General features: G+C 42.7%; 3 protein-coding genes across 4 annotated transcripts; 2 read left to right on the top strand and 1 right to left on the bottom strand.

Moving 5' to 3' along the window:
• Nucleotides 1-18,564: 18,564 nt before the first annotated feature.
• Nucleotides 18,565-22,743, top strand: LOC6557530 (vacuolar protein sorting-associated protein 8 homolog). The gene is made up of 4 exons (XM_001984109.3): nt 18,565-18,719; nt 18,787-20,100; nt 20,171-21,028; nt 21,166-22,743. The coding sequence occupies exons 1-4, from the start codon at nt 18,627-18,629 to the stop codon at nt 22,612-22,614; spliced, it is 3,714 nt and encodes a 1,237-aa protein (XP_001984145.1). The 5' UTR covers nt 18,565-18,626; the 3' UTR covers nt 22,615-22,743.
• Nucleotides 22,744-22,992: 249 nt separating this feature from the next.
• Nucleotides 22,993-25,543, bottom strand: LOC6557529 (regulator of MON1-CCZ1 complex). Of its 2 annotated transcripts, XM_001984110.3 has the most exons (7): nt 25,359-25,543; nt 24,809-25,286; nt 24,350-24,742; nt 24,036-24,294; nt 23,576-23,975; nt 23,308-23,512; nt 22,993-23,242 (listed from the first exon to the last, which is right to left on the bottom strand). In XM_001984110.3, the coding sequence occupies exons 1-7, from the start codon at nt 25,464-25,466 to the stop codon at nt 23,163-23,165; spliced, it is 1,923 nt and encodes a 640-aa protein (XP_001984146.2). In that variant the 5' UTR covers nt 25,467-25,543; the 3' UTR covers nt 22,993-23,162. The 2 variants fall into 2 exon arrangements, with proteins under 2 accessions (XP_001984146.2, XP_032599061.2); XM_032743170.2 differs by having other exon boundaries at nt 23,012-23,242; nt 23,576-24,294.
• A 113-nt stretch (nt 25,544-25,656) lies between these two features.
• On the top strand, nt 25,657-27,131 carry LOC6557356 (zinc finger protein OZF). The gene is made up of 2 exons (XM_001984111.2): nt 25,657-26,109; nt 26,166-27,131. The coding sequence occupies exons 1-2, from the start codon at nt 25,690-25,692 to the stop codon at nt 27,030-27,032; spliced, it is 1,287 nt and encodes a 428-aa protein (XP_001984147.1). The 5' UTR covers nt 25,657-25,689; the 3' UTR covers nt 27,033-27,131.
• Nucleotides 27,132-27,321: the final 190 nt, after the last annotated feature.

Here is a 27,321-nt window from a genome sequence, read left to right as displayed (position 1 = left end):
ACTATAAAATCCATAGCTATTGATAATAATCGAAAACACAGATAAACATTCACAATCTTTACTCCTAGCTCTAGATTATAGATTGAATTTTTAATTTCAATAATCGATATCCATCAACATTTTTGAGCTAGATGAATTATCGCTAAACATTCCAAAAATGAAGTCTTTAGGATTAGAATATCGATTGAATAATCGCAGATGCTGTCCACTGCCTCTTACATACACTCGCACAAGTTGATAATACCCTCTCTTATAAATTTTGACTGTGTACAGGGTATAATGATGTTGTAGCTGTCGCTGTTGATGTCGTTGCTACTGCTGCTGTTGCATCAGCTGCCTGCTTCCGATTATGTTAATGTGCCCCGAGCACTGGCATTATGAGGTTGTTCTCTCTAGACGACCACTCTGCATATTTGACAGGGTACTGCGAACACATTTTTAGCTCTCATTTTGCGTCTTGTTGATGTTGATAAAAGCAACACTAAACAATTTTGTGGTACCGATTGCTGCTGCCAACTGGCAACTCCAGTCGACAATACAACCAGATGCCAACTGTGCAAGTTTTGTGCAACGTGTCAAGTGAATTTGGGTTTGTGACACCAAAAGGGGCATGCTACATCGCTACCTTTAGTTAGCCAGCAAACTTGTAAATTGTCGAGAGAAAGGTGCTGGCCGAATATTCGCTAACAAATGCACACAAATTTGGTATACAAAATATTTTACAGTTTGTAGTCAGTTTGGCAACTAACCTCAGGCATTTTATGAATTTGACAGCAAAAGTTCTCATTATGTTGATTTAGTGCATTTCGCATTAAAACATTTCGAAACTGACTTAATTAAAATACAAATTGAGAGTAAACCCACCAGCTTCTAAATATTCAGCGCCACATAATACAACAATAACAACAACAGTTTCAAATCGGCAAACTACAAACGAAAAGTTTGTCCGACAAACTATTCCATAAAATTACACGTAATGTAAACAATAATAATTTAATTTATCTAATGTTAGAATGGCTGACATCATTAAACAAGTGTTTAAAACTAACAACAACAATGTGAAATAAGCTCTGACAACAGCTGAATTAGATATTTTATATTTCATAATAATCAGCGGAGCAGAGTGTCATGGCAGAGCCCAGATTTTCAATGCTCCCGCGTGCCTCATCAGTCTCCTCCGCCTCCCACCACCAACGGCAAAAATGTATCATCTGCAAACAATTTCGAGCGCATTTTTCGCTGCCGGCACCAACGGCGTCAAAAGCGTGAAAAATTGTTCTAAAGTTAAGAATTATGATGTTTGGGCGTTTCACGCGTTGTTCACGTTCACGTTCTTCGTGTTGTTGTATGACATAGATAAAGTTTCGCTCAAATTGAATTTAAGCCCGTGACTCTTGCTGAGAGAGGAGAGCAGGGTGAATCACCCGCCATCAAATAGATCACATGGCTGTCCAGAAAAGTGCAAATAATAAATTTATATACACTGAAAGGCAACACAATTAAATTTACAAAAATGTAGTAAAGAAAAATAAATAAATACAAATAGCAGTCAGATCAAATTAACTACGTTATCAACAATTAACTGCCATCAGATTCTCAACACACGCATCAAGTAATTTCAACAATTTTTCGTTACGGCTCAAAATTAAATATGACAGCCTTTTTATGCGAGTTGGTGAAACATTTTATGCCCGTCGCCACTGCGTATACTTGATGTCGTCTGACAGCAAATGTTTTAAATATGACATGTAAGAATTTTTAGGGAAAAGTTATTGACTTGCAGAATACCCTGAATATGTATAAATAAATTTATATGAACTAATGCACTCACAAATTTAATGTATACTTTAAGTGGATCATTTTTTACTGCGCTCTCACAAATATGCATAAGCTTTAGATCTGATTAGATTAATCTCATCTTGAACTTATTTTAAAACATTTATTTTACAGGGCATTCCATTGAGTGTCAATGTGAAAGCTGAACATTTTTCTCGTTTTATTTACACATTTTTATTATATTTTTATGGACTGAGAAACCACTTAAGCAGGTTAACAAAATTGCTGCAACTGACAAACATGATACGAGTTGCATACATAAAACTGTTAAAGTCCAAACGGACCCGATCCGTTGTGTACTTTATATGAGCATATAATGCTCGAAAACTCTAAATAAATCTACGCCGAGCAAAGTCAAAGTTTGCAGTTGGAGTTGGACAAACCGATAATAAAGGGAAGAAGCCAAGAAGTGAGATGCCAGGCCGAAAGAGTTACTAACAGTTTCGGGGCAATCCAATAGAGAGCAGTGCCCACAAAAAGTAGTGCTAGAAATTTGTGTTTGATGTGCTTTATTTACAAAACGCCGAAACTTTTGCTATCCACCAAAGGCAAAGTTAATCGATGCTAGTTGGCGAACCGAACTTGTGGCAAATTGACCGGAAAATGTTTACCAATTGCGAACGGAACTCTCGGCCAGCTCTAGGCTGAGATTGGAGTACTGTCCGATGGCTATCGAAAGGCCGCAAACTCCATACAGCAAATTAAACTGTACCAAACTTCAACTCAGCAACAAAAGCAAAAAATAGTATATTTTATTGCAAAAGTTTTTTATTTTTGGACAGCCACTGACCTCGCTGACATATATTGATAAATTTTTCTATATTTTTTTTTTTTTTTTCGTCAAGTGCTAAAAGTTTGCCAGGCACTGAAAAAGTTTTGTGAATTAAGGGTTGGCTCGCATCAATATTTTCCAAGGGGAGTAGAGAGGGGGGTGGGCACCGTAATAGAATTTATGAAATTGTATTTTGCGAGATAGTGGCAACAATGAAAATCGTTTGACTTGTTTGCTTCAATTTGGGTCAATGAAAGTTGCGCTTCAAAATCAATTGGATTTTGATAAAGTTTTGCACGAGCTAGATGTCCCCCTCCTCCTCCTCCTCCCCTGAACCAACAACAACCAACATTTCGTACTGTCAATTTAACTTTGTCACTTTGCAGACCCCAAAAGCAGAAATATAGTTGCTGAAGAAGAAGCAGCAGCAGAAGAATAGTAGCTGCCCCAGACCAAATGACTATCAAATAAAAATCGCTATAAATAAGATTGTCATTGTGCGCCCAGGCATTTGACATTTACGCAAGGGGAGGAGCTTAGTCTTTGGGGATTGACTGTCAAACAGGCTGCAAAAGTTTCATAAGTGCAACAGCAGCAGCAACAAAACCAGAATCAACAATGAATTGACAGCTGCTACAAAAGATGGCTGGCGACAAAAGACCTGCGGCGATCGGAGTCGGTGCCAAAGGGCTGCTTCACTGTGGTTTGTTATTCTGTCTGGCCACCCAACTGCCAGCCAATGCAGCATATTGTTGTGTTCGACATGGCCAAAACCGAAACAACAAAATAATAATAAAAAAAAGATGAAAATATAAAAAAAAACTAGTGCAAAATTGTAGCGCAGGAAGAATACGTAACCACAACAGAAGGCCGCCAGCTAAAAGCGACAACAACGGTTGCATGTTGCACGCTGCCAGTGAGGAGAATGCCAAAGGCCATGTGTAAATATGCTATGCCATTTTTGTTGATTTTTTTTGTTAACACAGTTGTGTGCATGGTGGAAACATTTTTGATATGTCATCAAATATTTAGCACACATTTTGTGAGCTTAAGTTGCCCATGATAGTTCAATTATTAAATGAATGCAAAGTCAAAGCAAAGCTTATAAAATGATTGACAAGTGTACGCTATTTATTTAAACATATCCAAGCAATCTTTCATATTCGAAAAATCAATATCTAAATGAATAATAAATAATTCTGAGAATTTGCCTAATGCCTAGAGCCCATTGTACTGTTATATTTGAGGCAGATTTTAATGGCAAGCGCCAGCAAAAATAACAGAGGCAACAACTAAACGCTGGGCAAGACCAACTTTGTTGTTTTTCTGTCTTTATTGTTTTTTTTTTTTTTTTTTGCTGAAAGCAGATTTTTGTCATAGAAAAACTGCAGCTGGGCCGCAGCATTAAAATGTATGTAAGAGGAATAAACTTGCCACACGCAACGCGAAACTTGCAACAACAAAAGCCGAGTCCATCGCTAAATGTCACTGACCGAGAAATGCACGGCAAGAATCTAAACCAAAAAAAAAAAGAAGAAAGCCTGACGGTTTTATTGCCTGGGGCAGGATACAAGCAACAAAAACAACAACAGTGCCAAGAACAGGACAACAATGAAAACTACACAAAACAACAACAACAACAACTGTTGTCAGTCTCTAACGTCGTTGTCGACGCCGCTGATTTCTTTAGAAGAAAAGTTCAGTTGCAGTTCCCGCTCTCCAACTTACACATAACGAATGTCCACCGCACTTCATTTTGCTGTTGTTGCCACATGCCGTGGCACAGTCAACGATGGCAACTTGATTGTTGGCCGGCATTTGCTTTGTTTTTGTTGCCGATACGATTTTTATGCACTGCTCGTGCTCTAGCCTTTTCACAGTTTCTATTCTCTCTTGTTTTCCAAGAGCATTTTGTGATGATTGGGCAAATTGAATTTCAACTCAATTTGCAGCTTACAGCAATGGCTAATTAGTCGACTGGGGAAAAGACGCTCTAAAGTATGCTGCCCTTTAAAAAGGGAGCAAGCAAATGCCGAAATGCTGTAGACTTACACAATAAACAACTGAACTTCACGTAACTTGGCAACGAAAGCAATTCGAAGCCAGATTGCAGGCAAGGAGGGCACTGAGGAGATTTTGATTGATTTTCAGGTAGCTGATAGCTGAGAAGTGTTGCCTCGAGCAGTACATGAAATGAATGTTAATTAAGCAATTCACAATCCGAAACCGGAAATTGTTAATGTCAAGGATGACCTAAAGATACATGAGATCAACAATCATACGGATCTCTAATTGAAAATGATAAAGTGAGACTTACTGTAACCAATTATCTAACAAATCGCATGCTATAATCTTTTTTTTATATTTGTGAACATATTTTATTCAATATCTGTTTATTTATGCCCATATATGTGATGTGAAAATGTTTGTTTCAAAACAAATAATAGCATGACATCTTTCAATTGTACGCATTTCAGTCTATTTCAACTTGAAGTACTTTAAGTAACTCTAACTGCAAGACATAAAAGACATTCTGTCAAACGATTGCAATCAAAAGAAAACGTTAATTAGCTTGAGCACAGAAGCAGAACATCTAAACTTTTGTGCCGCCTCAGCTAACTTTTTCTTTTCAAGTTGTCGCTGTTGTTCTTGTTGTTGTTGTTGTCCATTCAGAGATATATACCGAAATAGCTGAAAAAGAAAAATGTAAAGGAAACGGCGGCAGTTTTCTGATATCAGTTGATTTCATTTTTTTTATTTTCTGTATCTGTGGCATTTTAATGTGTATATGTGTGTGTAAGGATGGCAATGTATCTGTATCTGTTTACAGCTGTAGATTCGCCTTTCATGCTTCAATAAATAAAATGAATTGAAAAAGCAGAAAGCTACAGCGGGATAGAAGGAAAGAGTGAGGAAGAGAGAGAGAGAGAGGGAGGGAGAAAGGCGGCGGCATAGATGCAGCAGCTAAGCATCAAGGATAACAGATTAGTTGAGCTGGCCGACAGACTCGTCCTGTCTGCCCATGGAAATCAAAACATTTTGTTAAGAGGAAACGCACCCACACTGACATACACTTAAGCACACACACATGCACATACACATACACACACTGGCAGAGAGTCATGGCCTATTCACACAGATAAGCGCGTTTATCTGCGGAAACGGAGATACATTGTACGTGCCCAGGACGCGTCGAGGACGTGGCCAGGACATGGCAACGAGGCAAGCTCTAAACTCACAACTTTGTCTTCTATTATGTGAGTGAGTCTCTCTGTGTGTATGTGAATGTACGCATTTGGCAGCCAACTTATGTGTAATAAAATGTAATAAAATAAAACTCACATATTAGAAATGCTTTCCTTTTTTTGCTTCGTTCGTTTTTTTTACTCTCCTCTCATTGAGACACTCATAAAAAGCACATAGAACACGTTGTAGTTGGTGTTATTGTTGTAGTTTTTGCTGTTGTTGTAGTTGGCAGCCCATAAATAAAATGTGTTGTCTTGCGGCTAGTTTTGGCATAGCATTAGCAAATATTACGCATACGCACTGTCTAACAGTCTTAACATAACGACAATCACATTCACAATCACCATCCTGTGGGATGTCTGTGATTTTTAGCACAAAGCTGGAAAACGAGTCTTTTATGACACGCATTTATAGGCCATTTAATGACAGCCAAATGACAGCTGTAGTCATTTAAATGCTGATTTTTGAGGCGATGGGTTTTTCAGAAATCAACATCTTCATAACAGTTCAATGGACATCATATTGATAATGAATCCGATTATGCTTTAAAACATAATTTGTTTCTCAATATTCATATAACTATTTTTTGTAATAATGAACTAATAACAAGTATCTTAAGTATTGTGTATATTCAAATTGTTTTCTTCGTGATTTATTGCTTATTTATTCATGAATTTATGTTAAAATTGATTTAATTGACACTTCAAGTTATGCGTGTCTACCTCAGGCTGTATTGAAAATTATGAAAATTATCTTATCTGCAATATCCATAAGTTAACTATACCTTTGACCGTCGCCAAGGTTTCTGAGCACTAAAATAAATAATGATGCGCACTCAATTACAGTAAAGTTGTTTACTTGATTGCTTTTATAGAATTATTATTGGATTTTCGCAATTTTAATGACACTCTATTGGTTAAATGAAATTTTCGAAAACAAATAATTGACAACTGCTGCCTCGTCTCTGCGCAATCATTTCAGATGTTTTTCGTTAGGAAATTGAATTAACTTTTGACAAAGTGATGCATATTGATTTTCTAATTGGCCGCGTTACAAAGGCAAATAGCCATTAAAACCAATTCAATGTGCAAAATTAATGTGCTTTAATGAAATTTTTAGCAATTGACAAACTCAGTCAGGCAGGATGAAAATGCGGATGATGGAGAGAGAGAAAGCGTTGTACAGACAGAGACAAACAACAAAATGGCGTCCGGCACAAACTTGACTGACCATTAAGTTAATGAGGGTCATTGCGGCAACATGTTGGTTCTTCGCACCTTTCCAGCAGGCGGCGAGGATAGCGCCGCGACTCTGTAGTGTCAGCCTGTTGAGGATAATGATGTTTATACTATCATGCCCCAGCCCCAGTTGGGGTGGATTTGCTTCCCCTGTAACTGCCACTGCTGTTGCTGTTGCTGCTGCTGCTCATTGTCAGTGTAGCTTTTGCAATGCGCCCACTTCCTGGCATGTCAAGCCAGCAAACGGAAACGGAAGCCAAACAAATATGGCCGACACACGGTTGGAAAGACAGACAGTCTGACAGACATACAAAAACAACAATGAAACTTTTTAATGCATTTTTAGATGGCACGTGGGATTGTTAATGCACAGTGGGTCGCCGCGCAATAAAAACGGTGCTGCTCTTTTCAAGGCATGAGCCGTTTGAGGATTTTAAGCACACTCTTGACGTGAATCGTTTGTGTTTTTGTGTGTGTGTGTGGTATGTGTTGTTAGTGTTACTTGCTCTATGTTCTATGCTCTATTGTGCGCCAATATTCTTGTAAATGTCAAATAGATTTCTGGCCATTTGCCAGTTGGGCTCCACTTTCTTAAGATTTGCATTTTTAATTATAAGTGCTTTGACTGATTAAATATTTGATGTAACCACTGTGCCGCTTTGTAAGTGTATTTGGTTTCATGTTTCAGTTGATTCACCAACGCGACAACCTTTCCAACATCAACCACCCCCCCCCCCATATTCTCTCCATCAACTGAAACAATTTTAATTTACAGTGGAAATATTTGTATCGCATTTTTTTGTATTATTTACGCCAATTTATATTTGGCCGTCTGGTTTTAATGTCATGTCAATTCGCGTCGTTGGCGGAGGAGAAGGAAGAGGATAAGTGGGAGTTGTGCAACTTTGGCTGTGATAACACTGATGTGAATGATGTTGATGTTGATGATGATGATGATGACCGAAAAATAAACGACAGCGAAATTGAGCAAAGCCAAAACAAAACGACAGTTGAAATGTCAGATAATAAGGAGAGCAAGACAAAAGCAAAAGCAAGGAAAAGGACGTGGACGTGGACGAGGACCACAGGACAGTAAACAGTACATAATGGCAAATTAAATGGCATTTTTAGTTGGCTTTTATCGTTGTCACATGTCGTCTCGTAACCCACAAACAGCCCCCTTCCCCTGAGTAAAGAGAATATAGAGTGACATGCGATATTTGATCAATAACTTCAAAGTGGACAGGAGGCGGGAGGCAGGTGGGGACGCTTGACTCACTGGGGGTTGGCAACATAATGTAGTAGATACGAAGCAATTCATTTTCAGTATATATGTGTACACTCAGAGAAAAGTATGTAACTTGGAATGAAGAAAATCATGGTAAGACATGTTTTATTTCTATGCAAAAATACTTTCTATTTCAAAAAAAAATACTTTTTCGAAGTATACCATTTTTTTTATTTTTAATTTTTTTTTTTTTTTGTGGTACTGAGTAATATTGTGCTTAGAGTGTAAGTAAGTGTGTTGTGTGTGTTTGTGTTTTTGCATCCTCTTTTGCTCTGATCTGCTGTGGCTGCTTTGGCTTATTTGTGCTGAATTTGCCATTGCTTTCGAAGCACCGCAGCCGCATTCATTATGAAAGGCAAACAAGTTGCCAGTAGCAGAAGCAGGACAGGATGCTCAAATGTATGTTTGTATGTGTCTGTATGTGTGGGTGTCTAAGTAGATGGCACAGCCATCAATCTGTAAGGTTGTTATGGGACTGACTTGCCTGACTCTTTGCCTCTTGGCACTCGGCACTCGTGCTAACCGTTTTCGCACGTTCCATGCACCAGATCAAAGGCAACAAACGTCTCTCTATCTCAGTCTCCCCCTTCACCACATCCTCATCCTGTCTCTCTATTACTCTTATACTCGTTCTCTCTCTCTCTCTGTGGCTTGCCACTTGAGAGTTCGCCTGTGCAAAACAAAAGCTCTCGGCGCTGTCTCAAGCGTTATTTATTGTTAACGAAATAGCCGACGCCCTTGAGGGGCCGTACAGGTCCTTGGCATAAGTCAAAGGCGGCTAGCTGGCAGGTTGGCGTTGCCAGACTCAAACAGAAATTACAAAGAGAACTGAGAAAAAAAAAAACAAAACTGGCACCAAAGGCAACCATAATCATTTTGATGCGAGGCGTGGCGGGCAATTAATCAAATGGTAAACACCAAAACACATTTTGTGGTTTTACAAGCATGTTAAATGTCCCTGCTGTTGTCGTTGCTTGCGGCTTCCCTTTTTGATAGCATATTAATGCCGTTTGATGGCCGTAATCTCATCCCAGATCTCTCTCTCTCTCTCTCTCTTCCTCTCTTTCTCTGTGTCTCTCTCACTTGTCTCGTTATTGTTTCAATTATTTCGGCAGCCTGCCCGTTGACAAGAAAACTAAATTAACACGCAACACAAGCAAGCTCCATGCCCTGTTTCTGTCTCTTTCGTCTGTGTGCGTCTCTTTTCCATGTCTATATCTGTGTACATTCGCTCCCTTGACAGGCAACAGGATGCTGGCTATCTACGTGCGTCTATCTCTGTGCATGTGTGTGTGTGTGTATGTTTTGGCCAATTGAAAGCAGTCAAAGAGCAGCAACCGAATTACAATCTATCAGCTGCAACCGAGCTGTGCACCAATTTTTGCCTATGTCCAGTGTTTCGTCCTGCCTATCTGTCTGTCTGCCATTTTCTCATATGTCCATATGTCCTGATCCTTGTTCATTGCCTGGGCCGGGTACGCTCTGCTCTGCTTGCACTCGGCTCAACTTCGCCTGCCTGCCTGCCAGTCGCATTGCAGTCTCCGGTTCAAGCGGTTTATGTGTTAAATCCCTTTTTATTGTTGTAAATTTTTGGTGTGAGTCGATGTAAGCGTGCCTATGTGTTTGTGTGTGTAAATGTGTGTGTGTTTGTGTGTGAGTGTTAGTTGATGATTGCCAAAGGTTTTGTGTGCCGCTCATTTGCATAGCAAAATATACATGTCTGTTTGCGTGTGTGTGTGTGTGTGGGGCACGCAACTCTATTACACTTAAATTCGTTTTCAAAAAGGAGCGAGTCCAATTGGGGTTTGATGTTCGAAGGTTGGGGCAGCGGCTGCGGCATGTAAATGATAATGGGTTGCATTGAGGTGGGCAGCTCCTCTGGGAGCTACGTAATTGAGGCACGCGTACGATAAATGATTGTGATCTCCATGTCATTTCAAATGTGAATGCAATTAACAACAAAATGCAAAAGGTGCGACAATCAAATCCGATAATCCACAACCAAATTAAAGCCCATAAATAAATTGGGCATTCGTAAAGGGAAACAGAACTAGATTTACATTTCGACATTTATCAAAGTTAACTGACTAAATTTCGAAAGTTTGATACAAGAAACTAATTTTGTAGCTGAATAACAATGGAATCATAGAATTTTCAACAAAAAATTGTGTGTTTTAAATGCAGCATGAAACTAGATTAAAATCGAATTCAAAGTAAATAAATATACACAAAAAGGCCAGATTTTACTCAAATAAAAGAGAGCATCATAAAACAATAATAATATATAAAACTGAAGAATGCAGGGCTATCTTAGACATGACGAATATTAGATACCCTTCGAAAAAAAATCGATTGATTGTACCTATGAAAACTATATGCTACTTAAGCTGACTGATTTTTGTCGAAATGTTAGATGCATAATATCATTCATATTAAAACTAATACCTCAAAGCAGGCAATAAATAAACTTCCTTCCTTCAATGCGTTACAAAGAATAAATTAATGTTATAATACCGTCTATAGGGATATTGCTATTGAAAGAGAGAAGTTCTTTTGTTATACATATTTTTTACGTCAACAGCAGAAAAAACATCTAAGAGTGCGCTTTATGCGGCCATCCATCATTTCAGTCTGTTGCCTTCATTTAATTTCCTAACGATATCTGACCGTACACCAGATAATGTAATATAAATACATATATATAAATATATCTCTATCACTCTCGCTATCTCTATTTTTGTGTGTGCACTGACAGCTTTCCAGTCCACTGATGGCCAACCAGTCTGGCTCTCTGCGTTTCTCAAATTAACTTTATGGCGTACATTTGACCATTATCTTTTTGTCCCTCCCTCACCATGGCAAAGCGTTGGCTTTACGAGAAGTTTGCAGCAACTAAAATGGCGACGCATCAATGAAGAGTGCAATGGTCGATAGATGCAGCAGGGGGGTGGGGAGATGGGTTTTGCTGTCCCTTATCCTGCGAACACATCGACGGGAATGAAATGTTTCATTTCGCAGCCGTAGCCGGAATACGGACGCGGACACAATATCGACAACTAAATGCGTGAAATGTCAGCGAGCAAGTGACACACCACCCACCCACTCCCCTTTGCAGCACCTCTACCACCATCCAGCGCCCCTCCACAGCTGTCTCTCGATTGGCACACTTTCTGCGTTGGGTGCATTGCCTTTTATGGAGAGGCAGGTGTGAAATACGAGCGAGCAATAACAACAACAAGCATGCAATTTGATTTGGTGCTACAAAAGCCACACCACACCCCCAACCCCCACTCCCCCTCTCTCTAGCCAATCAACCCCACACCTGACAAGCCTTTTAGCTCTACTATAAAATGTTGTAATGAAATGCAAAACAAGCAAATGTTTTATCAGCTTTCGCTCCTCATTTTCGTTGGCCAATTGTTAATTGATTTTTGCGCACAGTTTGCAAAGCGGTGCAGTGCTTTTCAAACTGTGTACTAATTTATGGGCCAAGCGGCATAAAGAGCATATATATATAAATATATGAATAAATAAAATTGCAAGCACCCACAGAAATTCATAAACATAATGATAGCGAGGTGGGGGTGAGGAGAGGGGTGGGGTCTAAGGGGATGATGTGTGTGTTTGCAAAAGCTGATGCTGATGCTGCTGCTGATGTTGGGGATTTGGGGCGCTTAAGCGCCGGAACAATGCAATCAACAGCCCCCATGCGTAGCGTCTACGCTTACGCTTACGGTCCGCGTTGAGAGGCAACAGCGGCGACAAAACAACAGCAGCGCATAAAACATAAAGCATAAAAAAAATTGTACAAAAATATATTTATGTGTATGCAAAATCCAAAAAATAAAAATAAAATGGAAAAAAGCACAAAAGCAGCAACAACAGCAACAGCAGCAGCTGAGGCAAAACTTTGGACACGCCCCTTTCCGCACACACACACACGCATTAACAAAACAGCGGCTTAACTGCGAACATTTATTTTATTTCTATGCCATTTCGTTGTGTTGCTTAAGCGCAGTGTACAAATTTTGTAAACAACCACAACAAGAACAACAAGAGCAACAAAACATGGCAAGGGGGGCTGGTTAAGGGAGGGGGTAAGCTTTAGCACGCGCATAAGCGTTAACGAAAACTAGATGAAAAGACACAAAAGGGACTTTATGGGGTAGGGTTAAGGGATAAGCAGCGGAGGGGGCAAAAACGCAGCTCGAAAAAAATCCTAGTGAAAAATGTGTGCGAAAAACAGACAAAAGCGGACGCATCCTGTGGCCAGCTGTGGTATGCAAGCGCGAGTGTGTATATGTGCACAACAACAACCACAGCGGAAACAACAACAACAATAGAAACAAGGCAAACCATTAAGAGTTGCCCAACGGAGCAGCAGCAGCTGCAGCTGGCAAAATCGTCAAAAATGTTGCTAAAGATTTCGAGAGTTTTTAAATGCAACACCAACCTGCACTCGTATTGCAGTCGCACGAGTTTCCACACTCAGCCAGCAGTAATTGAGAATGAAGATTACGAGCTAAACATAAAAGCTCCTAATACTACGGCAGAAACAAAAAATGATAATAAAAAAGGAAAAGAAAATGAAAACGGAAACTAGAAAATCGTAAATGGCGGGGCAATTTGCTGTGTGCCATATGAACCGGTTCACAGCTGAACCAAGTGAAAAACAACGTCCTTTGTAAAGGCTAAGAAAAAATTAAGACAATAATTCATAAAACTACATTCTAAATATTAAGAATTCAAAGGATTTGCTGCTAGCAATTTGAGTTTAGTATTATATTTTCTTAAGAACCAGTTAAAATCGTGTCGGAACCATCGAACACAACCCCTGATACCGTTATTTTATTTGCTATATCCATCTTTACCACCTGTTTTTAGCTGGTATTACACTGGTATCATCGTATCGTAATTATCAATGTAATCAAAGTTTCGAAGATTAACAGACTATTTACCGAAAATCGTACCAGAAAAACGTTATAAATAAAGCCTAGAACTTCTTTTCTCTACTCAAATCTATGGAGAAATCAATAAAATTCGATTAAAATCGCTGCTAACGCATTTTCCTAATTATGGGCGTATCTTTTCTGACAGCTTTACTGTGGCTAAAAAAGCAAATGAGTGCAACACATCACGGAGCGAGGACAACAACAACGACGGCCACAACAAAGCAATTATTTGCACAGTCATTAGGCGCCGACATGTGTATGTGTGTGTGTGTGTGTGTGTCTGCGTGTGGCTCTCCTAATTAGCGGGGCCAAAGCGATAAGTTTTATGCGATTTGAATCGATGGCGGTACAATGACCCCATCCAACTGCTCAACTACTCAACTCCCCTGCGCTTCACTGTGTGGACATGGTAGATATAAGCTATACAATGAAAAGGAGCTGAATAAGGGCAAAAAAGGATGTGAAGTGTGTGGGTGTGGTGTGTGTAAGGTTTTGCCCCACGGGTTCAAGCATAAATCCAGTTAATCGCTTTGCTTTAGCGCGTTTCGAATTAGACCGTCTACTGTCGACCCACCCACTCAGCCAAACTTAAAAAACAAAGCACCTCTCTCGCCGACCCTCTCCTCCCAACCCACACCACCCCAAGCCCGTGGCAGTTGGTGTCCTGGCGCCGCTTTTCATGCGGCTTATTTCGAATTTTGCTTTTGTGTTGCGAGCACATCATAATAAACAGCGCATGGCATACAAACTCAAAACTCAAACAACGTCGGGCGAATCATTTCTGGGTTTGCAGCATTAAGAAGAAGACGACAACGAACCAGTTTACAGCGCCACGCCCCGCAACTGCTCCCTGATGCTCTTGCTACATTCTTGACTTGATTGTCTGCGGGGCAGGGCAAAGAGTGACTAAGCCGAATGCATTTTCTACCAGCCTCTTGTATATGATGTGGCATAAGGACAGCAGCAAGCAGCCAACCGCCGACAGACAATCTCAGCTACTGTGTGCAACATAAGCCGTGCAGCGGCAGCAGCAGCAGCAGCGAGGCAGATTTCTAAGAGCTGCCACAGACAAAAAGGCAAAACAAAGGTCGTCTTCAAGCGGCAACCAGATCAAAGATCATTATATAAAGTCCAAAGATCGCAATCAATTTCGAATTTCCAGCTGATAATTTGCTCTCAAATTGCAGGCAGGCGGCAGCTGAGAAATTACTTTAAATGCTGAGTTCTTCAAATAATATATTTCCAGTTGAGGAATTAACTGATAATTTAATTATGGAAAAAAACAAAAAACAGACTGCAGGTGCAATTAGATTGTTGAGCTACCATAAAAACGAAAACGAATAACAGAATCTGAGAATTCGTGACTCGAAGAAACTTGTTTCTCGTCAAAGTGCTTCGTCAAACCAGCTCTCTAGTCAATTAATAATTAATTAGGCCCAGTGCAAAAAACATGGGCGGAAAATGAATTCATTCGTGTGATCGAAAAAATCTCCTGCTTTTATAAATAACTAAATTAAAATTAACTGTGGACTGTTGCCAGCACAATCTGATTTAAAATATTTAAAAATATGTTAAGAATGCTCATAAAAATGACACTAAAAATGTTAATGATCTTTGAGAAAATATAAAAAAATAAATCATAACAATACTTTTCAAAACAAACCTGCCTATTGCAAAGTTAATCTTTGATCTAAGCAAATGTCAACATTTTACGATTAGTTCGCATTTAAAAAAAACAAGTAAGATTACTCTACTCTACAGAGCTCTAGCTCGACTAGTAGATACCCTGCACCAATGTTATTAGCCATCATAAATCGTATACGTCTGAGATACGTTCACATAGCAAAAATAAGAAGGAATACTTTACTCGAGAGACGCACATAGGGACATGGCTAGTTCGATACGATTTACGATGCTTATCAATAATATAATATAAACCTAATGCCTCCTGTCTGAACTTTATTATACACTTTTCACCGTTTTTATTTTTCGAATGGTTTCCGGGTAGAAAATAAGTGAATTGTTGATAAGTGAATAGCTGTAATCAGTGTATATAATTAGAAATGTTATCGGATCGCATCACAGACGCACTTCAAAGAAATGTGAAGCAATTTGGACAAGTTGCACAACTCGATTGGATGCCATAACAAACTTCGTTTTTAACGGGCTGTGGGTAGAGGGTGGCTTGGCTGTTTGGTTGATTATACTGTTGGTGGGATGTGAGGACAATATGCTAGCAGCTGTACAATGGGCCACTTAAGCGACAACAATAAAAAATCATTAGAATGCCAATGGCAGCCGTTGCATGCTCCGGATGCACAGGATGTACAGGATGCATGTATAATGTCCCAGTTAGCCCAGCCACCCATAATCCTTCTCCCCTCCTCTGCTGTTGCAATAATGCTGCACGCCCACGTAGTCAGAGAGGCTCGCCTGGGCACTTCATAAATCTACAAGGCATATGAATTACGAGTATCCTCTGTGCTCTGTGAGTGTAGTGGCCAATCATGTTGCACGCTCGCTTTCTACTTCTGAGGACCCAAAGCAGCAAGCAGCAAGCAGCACGCGGCGGCATGTTGCAAGTTGCAAAACAAAAACTTTCTGACATTGTAACGAGTACTTTTCAGCTTTATTTTCTCCTCTCTCAATCTGCTTGGCTCTTGGACCTGTGCACACAGGATATATACAGGACACAGGACACACAATACAATGTTGCCTTTGATTTATTAACATGCCCTCGTTTATCATTGTGGCAAACAGCAACAACAATGGGTATAAGGCCTGAAAATGCAAATTTGTAAAATTATTTGTTCGACGGCAATCACTGAATCAACCACAAACACATACTTTTGCACATCCACCCCCAACGAAAGATAAACAAATAAAATTAGTAGACAAAGAAAAGATTAACTTATGAGAACAGAATGTTTAGCATATGAGGAACGAACGGAGGCCGTCGCAGCCAAGTTTATTGAAATTAAACTATCGTTCCACAAACGGAATAGAGAACAAAATAAAATACTAACGGAAAATGATCATAATTCATAATGTTTTGGAAAAATATTTGTTGTGCTTTTTATGGCCCGTGGTCCCTTCTCTTTAATATTTATGTGGTGGCTGTTGACCACGTTCGGGAAATTGTTGGGAATCGCCGTCTAGCATCTAGCATCTCGAATCTGAACCGGTCGCCAGCGCGTTGAAGCATTAAATTTCTATGTAGGCGTTGCACGACGCACGAACGCCAGACCCCAAAAAAAAAACAACAACAAGAACAACAAAACGACAAGTTGAAGGAGTTGCCGTTGCTGTTGCTGTTGCCAATGTTGCCGACGCGTCGCCGCGTGGGTGCCGGACACCGAAAGATAAAATGTTGACCAATAAATTTAGTGACCATGAACAGCAAGATGAAAAGCAAAACTAGCACAAAGCAAAGCAAATAACAAAAGCAACAACCCCAACAGGAAAGCCCCCTATAAAAACAGATAAGCAACGAATTTTCAATGCACTTGAATAATTAATAGTACCGATTCTTAATGTCTTTACGAAGGTCATTTATTATTTATTTGTTAATTACCCTATATCAATTAAGAAAACTCTTCTTCTTTTTTTGGTTGAGCTGAACTAGTTTCATTAAATTTAAACCAAATTTCAATACGAATATTTAGCAACATCAACAATTAGGCATCATTATGAAATGTTGCAAACTAATTAACAAATTCATGATATGCAACATTTTCAAAAGGGTACAAACAAAAAAATGTGGAAAAACTAGCGCGAAGAAGAAGTGCAAAGAGCAAAGAGGCAAAAGTGAGTCGGATATCTTTTGTCGGTGTATGTGTGTGAGTGTGTGTGTAAAAATGCTCCAGAAATGTCATTAAAATGCTTTGCTTTTGATGTGTTGTTGCCTTGTCTTATCTCGACACAAGTAAAACGAGACTGCAACCACTTGTGTATGTGTGTGTATGGAAAATTACCTGTAAAAAGGCGCCGCTCTTCGTTTTACTAATTGATAAGTTCATATTTATGTGGAAGTTGCTAGTTAAACGTAATTAACTATGTAAATTTTGACACCAGGCGGCGGAACAACAAAGAAAAAAATAACATACAAACACACGCACATAGACTACAGTTAGTTTTGTGTATTTGTATGAGTGTAGAATAATATGACATGCTTACCTGTCGCATCAACAATGTTTCAATCAATGCACACGCACACGTTTGCAAATTTGAGAGCGAGCGAGAGAGACCGCCTACGCATGCAGGCAGAAACAACACAAACGTGTTGCGCTCAGCTGGCCTTGCAGCGAATGAGCTGCACAAAACACACAAGGCGAGAAGTTAACGCCGCTGTGCTTATGATGCTGTTGTTGTTATTGCTACAGTGTATTTGGCACGTGAAACGACATCGGCATGCGGTTCTCTTGTTGTTGTCATTTTTGTTAAAAATTTCGTCGTATACTTTGCATTTGTTTACGTCACTGCACCAATACACTCGCAGCGCATTGAATAATGCGAGAGAGTGAGAGCGAGCGAGAGTCGATCCAAAAAACACAAACAAACAAAGAACAGCAATAAAGCAAAAAAGGAATTACACACAACAAATCACAAACGGACAGCGAAATAAACAAAATTTATTTATACTCGCGTTAGCATTTGTTATTCGACGAGAGCGTTTTGGTTATTGGCGCTGCATTTTATTTTTTGGCATTTTTGTCTCTGTTGCTTTTATTTGCTTTATGTTCTTTGTTTTTTTTTCTTTTTGATTTTTGCCAAGCGCGATTGATGCAAAAATCGAAATTTCCACGGCCGCTCGCAGCGCGCTTTGTTGGTTTAGCTTCCGGTTGAGCCTTCGCGCACTGACCACATTGTTGCTGCACAGCGTCGAGTGTCAATTATTATTGTTGTTGGCACACGCACATAGCGATCGCATGTTATTGAATTAAATTAATTTGAATGTTAAAATCACGGGTTTCGTCGTGCGCGCGATTACGGAACGTGACTAGCCACGATAAATGCTAAAATGAAACTGATGAAGGACAGCAGCGAAAGCAACAAAAGACTACGACGCTGAACCAGTTCACAGCTGACTGCGAACGATTTACAAGCAGAGCTGTATTGCGCCATATATCGATGTATCGATTAATATTTAATTTGCCGGTTTCCATCGATACGCTTGCGATTAGTTTAATAATCGATAAAATGGTGGGCGTACAGACATTCATTGATAAAAATTAAGATTAAAGTTGTTGATAAATATAATAGTGAGGACAAAATAAAGAACAACAACGTGCAGCATGGCCGAGTTAAAGGCACCCTCGCTACAATCGCTGCTGGAATCAGATCGTGGCTCCACAGACAGTTTGCAGCTGGATTTTGAGTTCGAAGGAGTGAGTAAAAAAATTAAAACAATTGAAAAGTGTAAAAAGTTCTCATTAATCGAATGGCAATGCTTAGCTGGACGATGTGGAGTTTGCTATACCACCCACCGATGTGTTGCCCACCCTCGAAACGGTGCTTAGCGAGTTCGAGGCGGATTCGGATGTGGCCTCCGAATTGGGAGTCCCCGTGCCGCGAGCAACGCCAACGCCCTCTATCGGTGAGGATTGTGGCGTGCGCGCCGATGGACGCGGCGGCAGCGGTTCCGGTTCCATAATGCGCTACACTCTCCTCCATGGCATTTCCGCCCAGCTCACCTCGGCCGCGGAGCGCGTCAATGCGGGTGCGGCGAGTGCCTGCGCTGTGGCAGCCTACATCGCAGTGGGCACCTCCCACGGCCATATACTCAACTTCGATGTGACGCAGACGCTGCGCTGGGCACACCAGGACAAGCAAAGCCAAGGTGCTGTGTCGAGTCTCGCTTTCAATGCGGACTCGACACGTCTGCTTGCGGGCTATGCCCGGGGATTGGTCATCATGGTGGACACTCAGACGGGCGATGTGCTGAGAGAGCTGTTTGATGTGATCACACCCAATACGGGTGTGCTGCACGTGAAGTGGACATCGCGTTCCTCGCTGGCGTTGTGTGCCGATGCCGGCGGCTCTGTGTGGTCGCTGAGTTTCACCCGCAAACTGGGGATCAGGGGCTGTACCTCCCGCTGCCTGTTCTCCGGTGCACGCGGCGAGGTCTGCGCCGTGGAGCCACTGATTATGAACTCCCAGGGACGACATGAACTCGATCAGTATTGCATTTTGGCGCTGGCCACGCTTTCGAAGTATTTCATAGTCACGGTGCGCCCGCGTCTGCGTGTCATCAAGTATCATGCGCTCCAGGGACCCGCCGATTGTCTGCCGCTGCTCGCCTGGCATCTGGTGCTAATACAGGCGGCGGACACCACTCGATCCGTGGATCCCGTCATTGTCGTCGGTCGAGGCAATCAGTTATTCTTTCACCAGCTCTTCGTGGCCAATGGACGCATCACTCTGCTCTATTTGCGTCATGTCCAGCTGCATAGCAGTCTGCTCTCGGCCCACTGGTTGGGCCCCAAGTGTGTTGCCTCGCTGGACACGTCCGAAATTCTGCATTTGGTCGATGTGCGCTCCAGCCGGGAGCTCGAGTGCATGGATATGGCTAATGCGGGTCTGGTCTATGGCTCCGCACAGTTCAAGGGATTGGCCACGGGCGGCAATGTTTCGCCCGCCTTTGCCTTGGCCGGTACGAATGCCTGCTACAATTCCGTAGTCTCGCGAGGCACACAGCTCTATGTGTTGGGCGCCCGATCTCTGCACATCATCGGCGTACGCACCTGGTCGGAACGCATTAGCTATCTGGTGAGTGGCAACTCCAGTTGAAATCTTCCACTAAATCAGAATGATTTCTAAAACACCTCTCCATCCATAGGTAAAGAATCATCGCTGGCAGGAGGCCTGCCAGTTGGCTCTGGATGGTTATATTGCATCCGCAGAACGTCCACGGAAGCGTGCCCAGGCCAAGGAACGCATCATAATGCTGTTCAAGGAGTACATCGCGAATTCGGCGCGTGCGCCCGACTATTGCCTGGGCTCGATTGTGAACTGCATGATAACCATTGGTGAACTGGAGCTGCTGTGGACACAGCTCTGGGAGCGACTGCACAACAACAATACGGAGCTCTTTTTGCAGCACATCTCGGAGCACATTGAGCAGGAGAGTATACAGAGTGTTAATCCGGTCATATCACAGGCTCTGGTCGATTACTGGCTGCAGCATTCGCCGGCCAAGTTGGAGCAGCTGATCCTCAAGCTCGACTGGATGTGTCTCGACTTGAATCAGGTGCTCAAGGCGGTCAAGCGGCATCAGCTGTTCCGGGCACAGCTCTACCTGAATGCCTGCGCCCTGAACGATTACACAACAGCGCTAACGGAGCTGTTGCCACCACTGCAACCGGATCAAACCGATCTGGGCAACTGTCTGCTTGTGTATGTGTCCAGCTGTTTGGCCGGCCGTCGCTTTCCCAGTGGCGACATACCCATTGAGCAGGTGCACCAGGTCAAGCACGATGTGCTGCGCTGCCTCACCTCACAGCACTCGAGTGCCAGTCCCCAGGACGAGCTGCCCTATCCATATCTGCGCGCTCTACTCAAATTCGATACGCGAGAAACCCTAAATGTCATCTCCCTCGCATTCCAGGAGCAGGAGTTCAGCAACGAGTTGGGCTACTCGCATCGCAAGCGCATCATCTATCTGCTGCTTGAGATTATGACGCCAGAGAATGCAACGGTGAGTGGCAGGATTTGCCATACCATTTTGTTAATGGTTTCGCCTTGAGCAGAATATTGAGCAATTTACTGAATTGAAATTTTACCAAAAAATTGATTTGAGAATTTTTAATTTTCATGTTTTCTCTTCCCTTTCAGTGGGCGGAAATTGGTTGCCTGTTGAACTTCATTGCCCAACAGATATCGACGCAGTGCCTGCCGCGGGACAAGCAGCTGCTGGAACGTGTGCTCAGCTACCTGGCGCAGGAGAATATAGCGAATGAGAGTGCACGCCAGCACTCGGAGCGGGAGAGTGCCTGGCATGAGCTGCTGTCGAGCAATTGCCTTGTCGACATCAGCAGCGATGAGGAGCAGTTGGAGCTGGCGCAGCGAGCGCACTGCTACTATGTGGTGGAGAATCTACTGGAGAAGCTGCGGCGCTATGACGATATGCTCGATTGCCTCATACACAATGAGGCGCGGCATGAGACCATGTTCGCCTATATGGAGCGGCATGTGGGCATCCGGGAACGCTGCATTTATGAGCAGCTGCGTCGTCACCTGGGCAAGTTGCTGCAGATAAACGGCGAGGAGACGACGCGTCTGATCGCCCTCCACTATCCGGACAAGATTGCCGAGCTGCTAGCGCTGCTCAGTGAACAGAGGCCGCTGCTGTTTCGACTGCTGCAATGTCTCAATGCCAGGCGATGTGAGTTGCAGTCAACGCAAATGGAACTGCTGCTGGAGCTGTATTGCAATCTGAAAGATGCCGATACGGTTTTGGAGTTTCTGCACTCGAGCAGCGGCTATCGCCTGGACAAAGCCATTGACATTGTGGAGCGGCATCATCTGAAGCGTGCCGTCATCTATCTCTACGAGCAGCAGGAGAGCTATGCGAAAGCCTTCGAGCTGTCCATGGAGCTACTGCAATCGTCCCCAGCGGATGCAGCTGCCAAGGAAGCGAATCAAATTGCCCAACTGTTGGCGCGCTCGGCTCAAACGCTGCCGGAGAAGCAGCTGGAACGCTGCTGGTTCACGCTGCTCCAGTATATATTGCCTCAGCAGGAGCTGCAGTCCATTACCAAATCCCTGCTGCACGAGGCATCGCAGCACATTGATCTACACAATCTGGTGCAATTAATTATGAATACGCACAACGTTTCGAGCAGTTTCGGTGACGTCAAGGATCTGCTGATGAGCATGCTGATTAGCTCGCGCCAGGAGACGGAGGCGTTGCGCGCTGCTGCCGATACACTCTGCCAGAATCTGCACGCAGACTTTGCGGCGCAACGTCATGTGGCACGCCGCGGCCTTTGGGTGACCAATATGCGTTGTCTCATCTGCCGGCAGCGTCTGTACGATCAGACGCAGGTGCTCGTCCTGGGTGCCTGTGGACATGCGTTGCACGAGCGTTGCCTAGTCGAAGTGACACCGCTGCAGCAATGCCCACGCTGTGCCACAGCGTTGCCCATGACGGATGATGCCGGCGAAGCGCCACAGTTATCCACAATACGCTTGCCATGTCCCAGTCAGCATTTATTCAATAGCTCCAGCACAATGGAGCTGGGTACGCTGCAGCTTAAGGCACCGCCGCGGCGCTTCTGCTAGGCAATTTATTTCAATATTTATATATATATATGTGTATTATATTCGAAATGTATAGCTATTCTGTGTATTTATTGTGTAATCACATCAATATTTTTGTTGCTGTGTGAGTAAACAAGTGCTTGTCAAGTATTAGGGGTACTCATTTAGCAGAAGGGCTGCAGTCTGTGAATAGCTTAGCTGATTACACAAATTCAGTTGTTCCTAGAGTCGGTCCAAAGCAATGTTTATTCGGTATTTTAATATTCTAATAGTAATTATTGTGAACTATATTTGGCAAGAATATTAACAAACTGTTTCATTCCATCAATTAAATTTTTCGCAATTTAATTATACTTCTTATCGAGAGCACCATATTAAAAATGTCACGAAAATAATTTCATAAATATAATATTTAAATTTAGCGTTATTTGATTGTTATATTTCGTTTCGTTTTGTTTATTCTAATATAAAATATAGTTTTAAGCTATTTATAGACTCAAGTGTGAATACCCCAATTATTAGCTAAATCACAAAATAAACTGAAATAAAAAGAAGATTAAAACCAAGGCTCAGCTTTTCGGCAACTTTACGGCGTTATCCGCTGGAAACGTATTATTATAATGCTGTATAAATTCCGTGCATTGTTCGGCTGAAATATTTGAGGTAAGAATTAGGCAAAATGTTCAAATATTCAAATCTATATTTCATATTTACCTTTAGGAAAGTTGAGAGTTTCGTACATGCGCAAATTGCGCATCTGGAAGAATCTGTAGACGCTGTGAAATATCAAATCATCCTGGGACTTGTAAGCCGCCTCAAGGAACTTGCGCGCCTGCACCTTGTCCGTGCCCAACGAGTTTTTGGCCAGACGCAGCGCATCGATGACCCTGCCCTGGCCGAGCATCACCTCAATAATAATCTACGAAATATGCAATTAGTCAGGGATTTGCTTGGCTAATATATATGTATATATAGGATATACCTCATAAGCCTGCATCTTGCCCAGCATATCGATGGCGACCTGTGATATGGCCGAGTTGACATCGGAGTGCGACAGAAGGAAGCAAGCAATGGGTTTCGACTCAAGCAGCATCGAATAGCTGACCAGGCGGCGCAGTGTATCAAAGCTGCGATTGCGTATTAGCTCACTGATGATCATCTTGCTGAGCTCCTCCTGGGCGGCGATGTTGTACTTGTTCAGTGATTGTAGATAGAGCATTAGCACCGTTTCCATATGCGGTCGCTCGGCAATGGACTGAAAGACTTGCACCATATCTGACTGTTCGATGAGTACAATGGGCGGAGTAGCTTGCTTATTAGTTGGGCTCTTTACATTGGAAGGCAGCGCCGTTTGATTTTGTAGCGTTAGATGCACCCACGAGCTGATGAGAGAGACATAAGGGAAATGAGTATCGAGACTGCTTGGGGAGTGATTAGCATACGCATAAATCTTATTGATCTTATCAAAGATCGTCTCTAGCACCGGCAGCAACGTGCCCTTATACTGTTCGTCCATCAGCTGTTGAACGACCTTTAGCTGCATCTGTTTGCCACTGCTGCGCTGAAGGAGAAACTCGGTGAGCCGTAGGCGGTCCGAGATAAGATTGCAGAGTGGCTCAATGCACAAATTTAGATACCACATACATCCCAGTTTGGCATCGATCACAATATTTGGCTGGAACAGCACCCAATTCGTGGAATCTGTAAGCGAATTAAGAATAAATAATCATTTTCACAAACACATTGTTCCACTTACACAGCTCGCACTGCATAATGTGACCATCGGGCAGGAGCGAAGGCAGTTTGAGTCCAAATGGTTTGATGGAGCGACCCGGCGTAATGGGCGCATGATAGGTGACGTCGTCGATCAGCTCGCCGGTGAGCGCAATGTCAAAGAGCAGCGATGTGGCCGTCGCCTGATGATGCACAACAATCAGATTGTCCACTGTGTTGATGGCAAAGCGTCCAACTAAACTGAGGCGCAGCACATGGCATTTTTGGGGCGCCAGACCAGGACCGTTCAGCAGATGCACTTCAACCTCCATCATGCCAGTGGTGCTGTTCGATTGCAGTATGAACACGGCCAGCACGCCATACACTCGGCCCAGCGTCACTTTGCTCTCCTCCACCTCACGCGCCGGATTGCCCACTATAAGCGATCTTGATGTGTTTATCTGTGTATGGTTAAGGCGGGTGGTTGTTGGGTTCTACTCACGGTTCACTTTGGGCAGCTTGGTGATGACCTTCTGTTTGACGAGCACCGGCACCAGTGTGTTGCCCTCTGTGGTGCACAGCAACGCCACATTGGCGTCCCCGGACCACGCAAACCATTTAATACTGATGCTCAGCGCCTTCACGGAACGCACCTGTCGCTTCTCGGGCAGTATTTGAAAGACCTCCACGCCCGTGTTGGATATGAGCGCCAGTTCGCGATTGTGCACCCAAACAAAGCCATAGATCAGCGTCTTCACCTGATGCGTAATGATGTCTTGCAGCTGCGGCTGATCGCCTTGAAAGCACACAAACTCCACAGCATTCTCGACACGCTGCACGGCCAGAATTTGATTGTCTGGCGAGAATTTAATCGAATGTATGTCGCCGCCACGGTCACTCATGCAGAACGTGATCACAGCGTCTTCGGCGGGCCCCTTGACCACTACGCCCGTGGCACCGCCCGAGCGCACTGCAAATATCTAATAGAAAAAACAGAAGAAACATAACTGAAATCCGCCCATTTTTCTAGTACTTGATTAATTTTTACTCACCTGCTTGTTGGTGTCGTCGAAGAAGACCTTTGTTAACTGGCTGGCGGCATCGAAGCGTATGAAATTGTTGGCAAGCTCAATATAGTGTATACCATTGGGTTTATCCATCTTTTTGCTCTTATTTTGTGGTGTTATTAATGAAATTCAATGAAATTGCCTCCCACATATTACGGCCAGTGTTGGAAAGTTTACTGTTTCGACTGGATTGGCAATGACACATTTTCGCACACTGCTCGCATCAGCTGTTTCTGGTATAAACAAAAATAAATATCTGACACACTGTACAGCAAAGTTGCTTAATAAATAATTGCGAATCGGCGTACATTGTCAGATGTCTACCACGCCCAAGTGTCGGGTGTGCATTTGCCCATTGAATGCACCCGCTGTCAGCTATGATATGCGTAAGCTGGCCAAACTGGCGCACAAGTTCGTCACATGCACAGATCTGTCCATCGATGGGGATGCTCGTCTGCCAAGTGAATTGTGCCAATCTTGCCACGACCAGTTGGAGCATCTATATGCATTTCGTGCCCGGTGCATTGCTGCCGACACAAAGTGGCGCATGGAAATATTAGCATTTTGCGATGAAGAGGAGCCTATTAAGGATGCTGAGGAGCAGCCAACGCAGCTCCCAGAAAGGGAGGAAAATATAAATCCTCCATGCGACATGGAACAGATATCCAATATTGAGGAACAAGTGGCATCAGCTGTACAGCATAACGAAGCCAGTTTGGAACGGGTTTCCGAACCGGTAAGCTAAAGCTTTCATTTTAATTTGGAATTCTAATAAGCCATTGCCTATTTTAGACATTCAATTCACAGGAACAGCCAAAAGCCATATACAAATGCGATATTTGTGCAACGCAGTTCTTGGAGCAGCATCGCCTGCAGGCGCACAAGCGTCAACATGGTCTGATGCCATATCCCTGCCCCGAGCCTGGCTGTGATCGCGGCTATAGCCACAAAAATACACTCAGCGTCCATATGCGAAAGTGCCACAAGCTGGGTAAGGAGCACAAGTCGCATGTCTGCGAGTTCTGTGGCAAGACATTTGACACTCTCTGGCGGCTTAAGAATCATCGCTTCACCCACAAGGAAAAATCGGAGCTGCCGTTTATGTGTGAAGATTCCAGCTGTGGACAACGCTTCTCCAGCAAACAACTGCTCAAGGTACACATGATGCGCCATGCGGGCATCAAAAACTATAGCTGCACCTATTGTGGCGTGCAGAAGACGACGCGAACGGAACTGAAGATTCACCTCAACTATCATACGCTGGAGCGCACCTATTGCTGCCGCATCTGCTCGAAGGTGTGCAACAGTTCCAGCAATCTCAACCTGCATATGCGCAGCGTGCACGAGAAAGACCGTTCTCGAATCTACAACTGCAGTTATTGCGAGCGCACCTTCAACCAGCCGTTCCTACGCAAGCAGCACGAGCTCATCCACACCGGTGAGAAGCCTCACGAGTGCTCCGATTGTGGCAGACACTTCCGGCAAAAGGGAGCACTGCGCACGCATCGCAAGATTCATGAGCGAGAGAGCAATGAGACGAGTTCCAGCTCGGCCACATCGTTATCCGCTCCAAATAAGACAGAAACAGGAACAGGGACAGATGTGGGTGTTAGTAGCAATGATTATGTATCAGGAACTGTGGTAAATGGTTATGTGTAAATTATTCACTCAAAATTATGTCGAATTTAGATGCAAATGTAATTAATCGAATTAAATATGCAGTAACTTAAGCTAATCATTAGCCAAGTATTACTTAAGCAGGTGTAAACTATTTTAATCTATTATTTATAATAAATTATATAATTTATAACTATTCATCCAGTGAAGTAATTTTGTATATTTCATGTTTCAAATATCACAAGTCACAGCATATATATATCTATATATATATGTATACATATTGAAAAATATTAAAGGGTAAACAAAACATTTGAATATAGCACCAACA

This window comes from Drosophila grimshawi, unplaced genomic scaffold (genome assembly GCF_018153295.1).
Source record: "Drosophila grimshawi isolate 15287-2541.00 unplaced genomic scaffold, ASM1815329v1 contig_44, whole genome shotgun sequence".
NCBI lineage: Eukaryota > Metazoa > Arthropoda > Insecta > Diptera > Drosophilidae > Drosophila > Drosophila grimshawi.
Note: the sequence above shows the minus strand (reverse complement) of the source record. Positions and strands in the feature narration are given on the sequence as shown.

Bases quoted from the DNA above. Each gene is read 5' to 3' on its own strand.
- LOC6557529 (XM_032743170.2), bottom strand. From the start codon at position 25,466: ATGGATAAACCCAATGGTATACACTATATTGAGCTTGCCAACAATTTC. The intron at 24,295-24,349 runs GTAAGTGGAACA...ATTCGCTTACAG, and splicing joins CATTATGCAGTGCGAGCTGT to ATTCCACGAATTGGGTGCTG. The intron at 23,513-23,575 runs GTATATCCTATA...CATATTTCGTAG, and splicing joins GCAAGATGCAGGCTTATGAG to ATTATTATTGAGGTGATGCT.
- LOC6557356 (XM_001984111.2), top strand. From the start codon at position 25,690: ATGTCTACCACGCCCAAGTGTCGGGTGTGCATTTGCCCATTGAATGCA. The intron at 26,110-26,165 runs GTAAGCTAAAGC...TGCCTATTTTAG, and splicing joins TGGAACGGGTTTCCGAACCG to ACATTCAATTCACAGGAACA.
- LOC6557530 (XM_001984109.3), top strand. From the start codon at position 18,627: ATGGCCGAGTTAAAGGCACCCTCGCTACAATCGCTGCTGGAATCAGAT. The intron at 18,720-18,786 runs GTGAGTAAAAAA...GGCAATGCTTAG, and splicing joins TGGATTTTGAGTTCGAAGGA to CTGGACGATGTGGAGTTTGC. The intron at 21,029-21,165 runs GTGAGTGGCAGG...CTTCCCTTTCAG, and splicing joins TGACGCCAGAGAATGCAACG to TGGGCGGAAATTGGTTGCCT.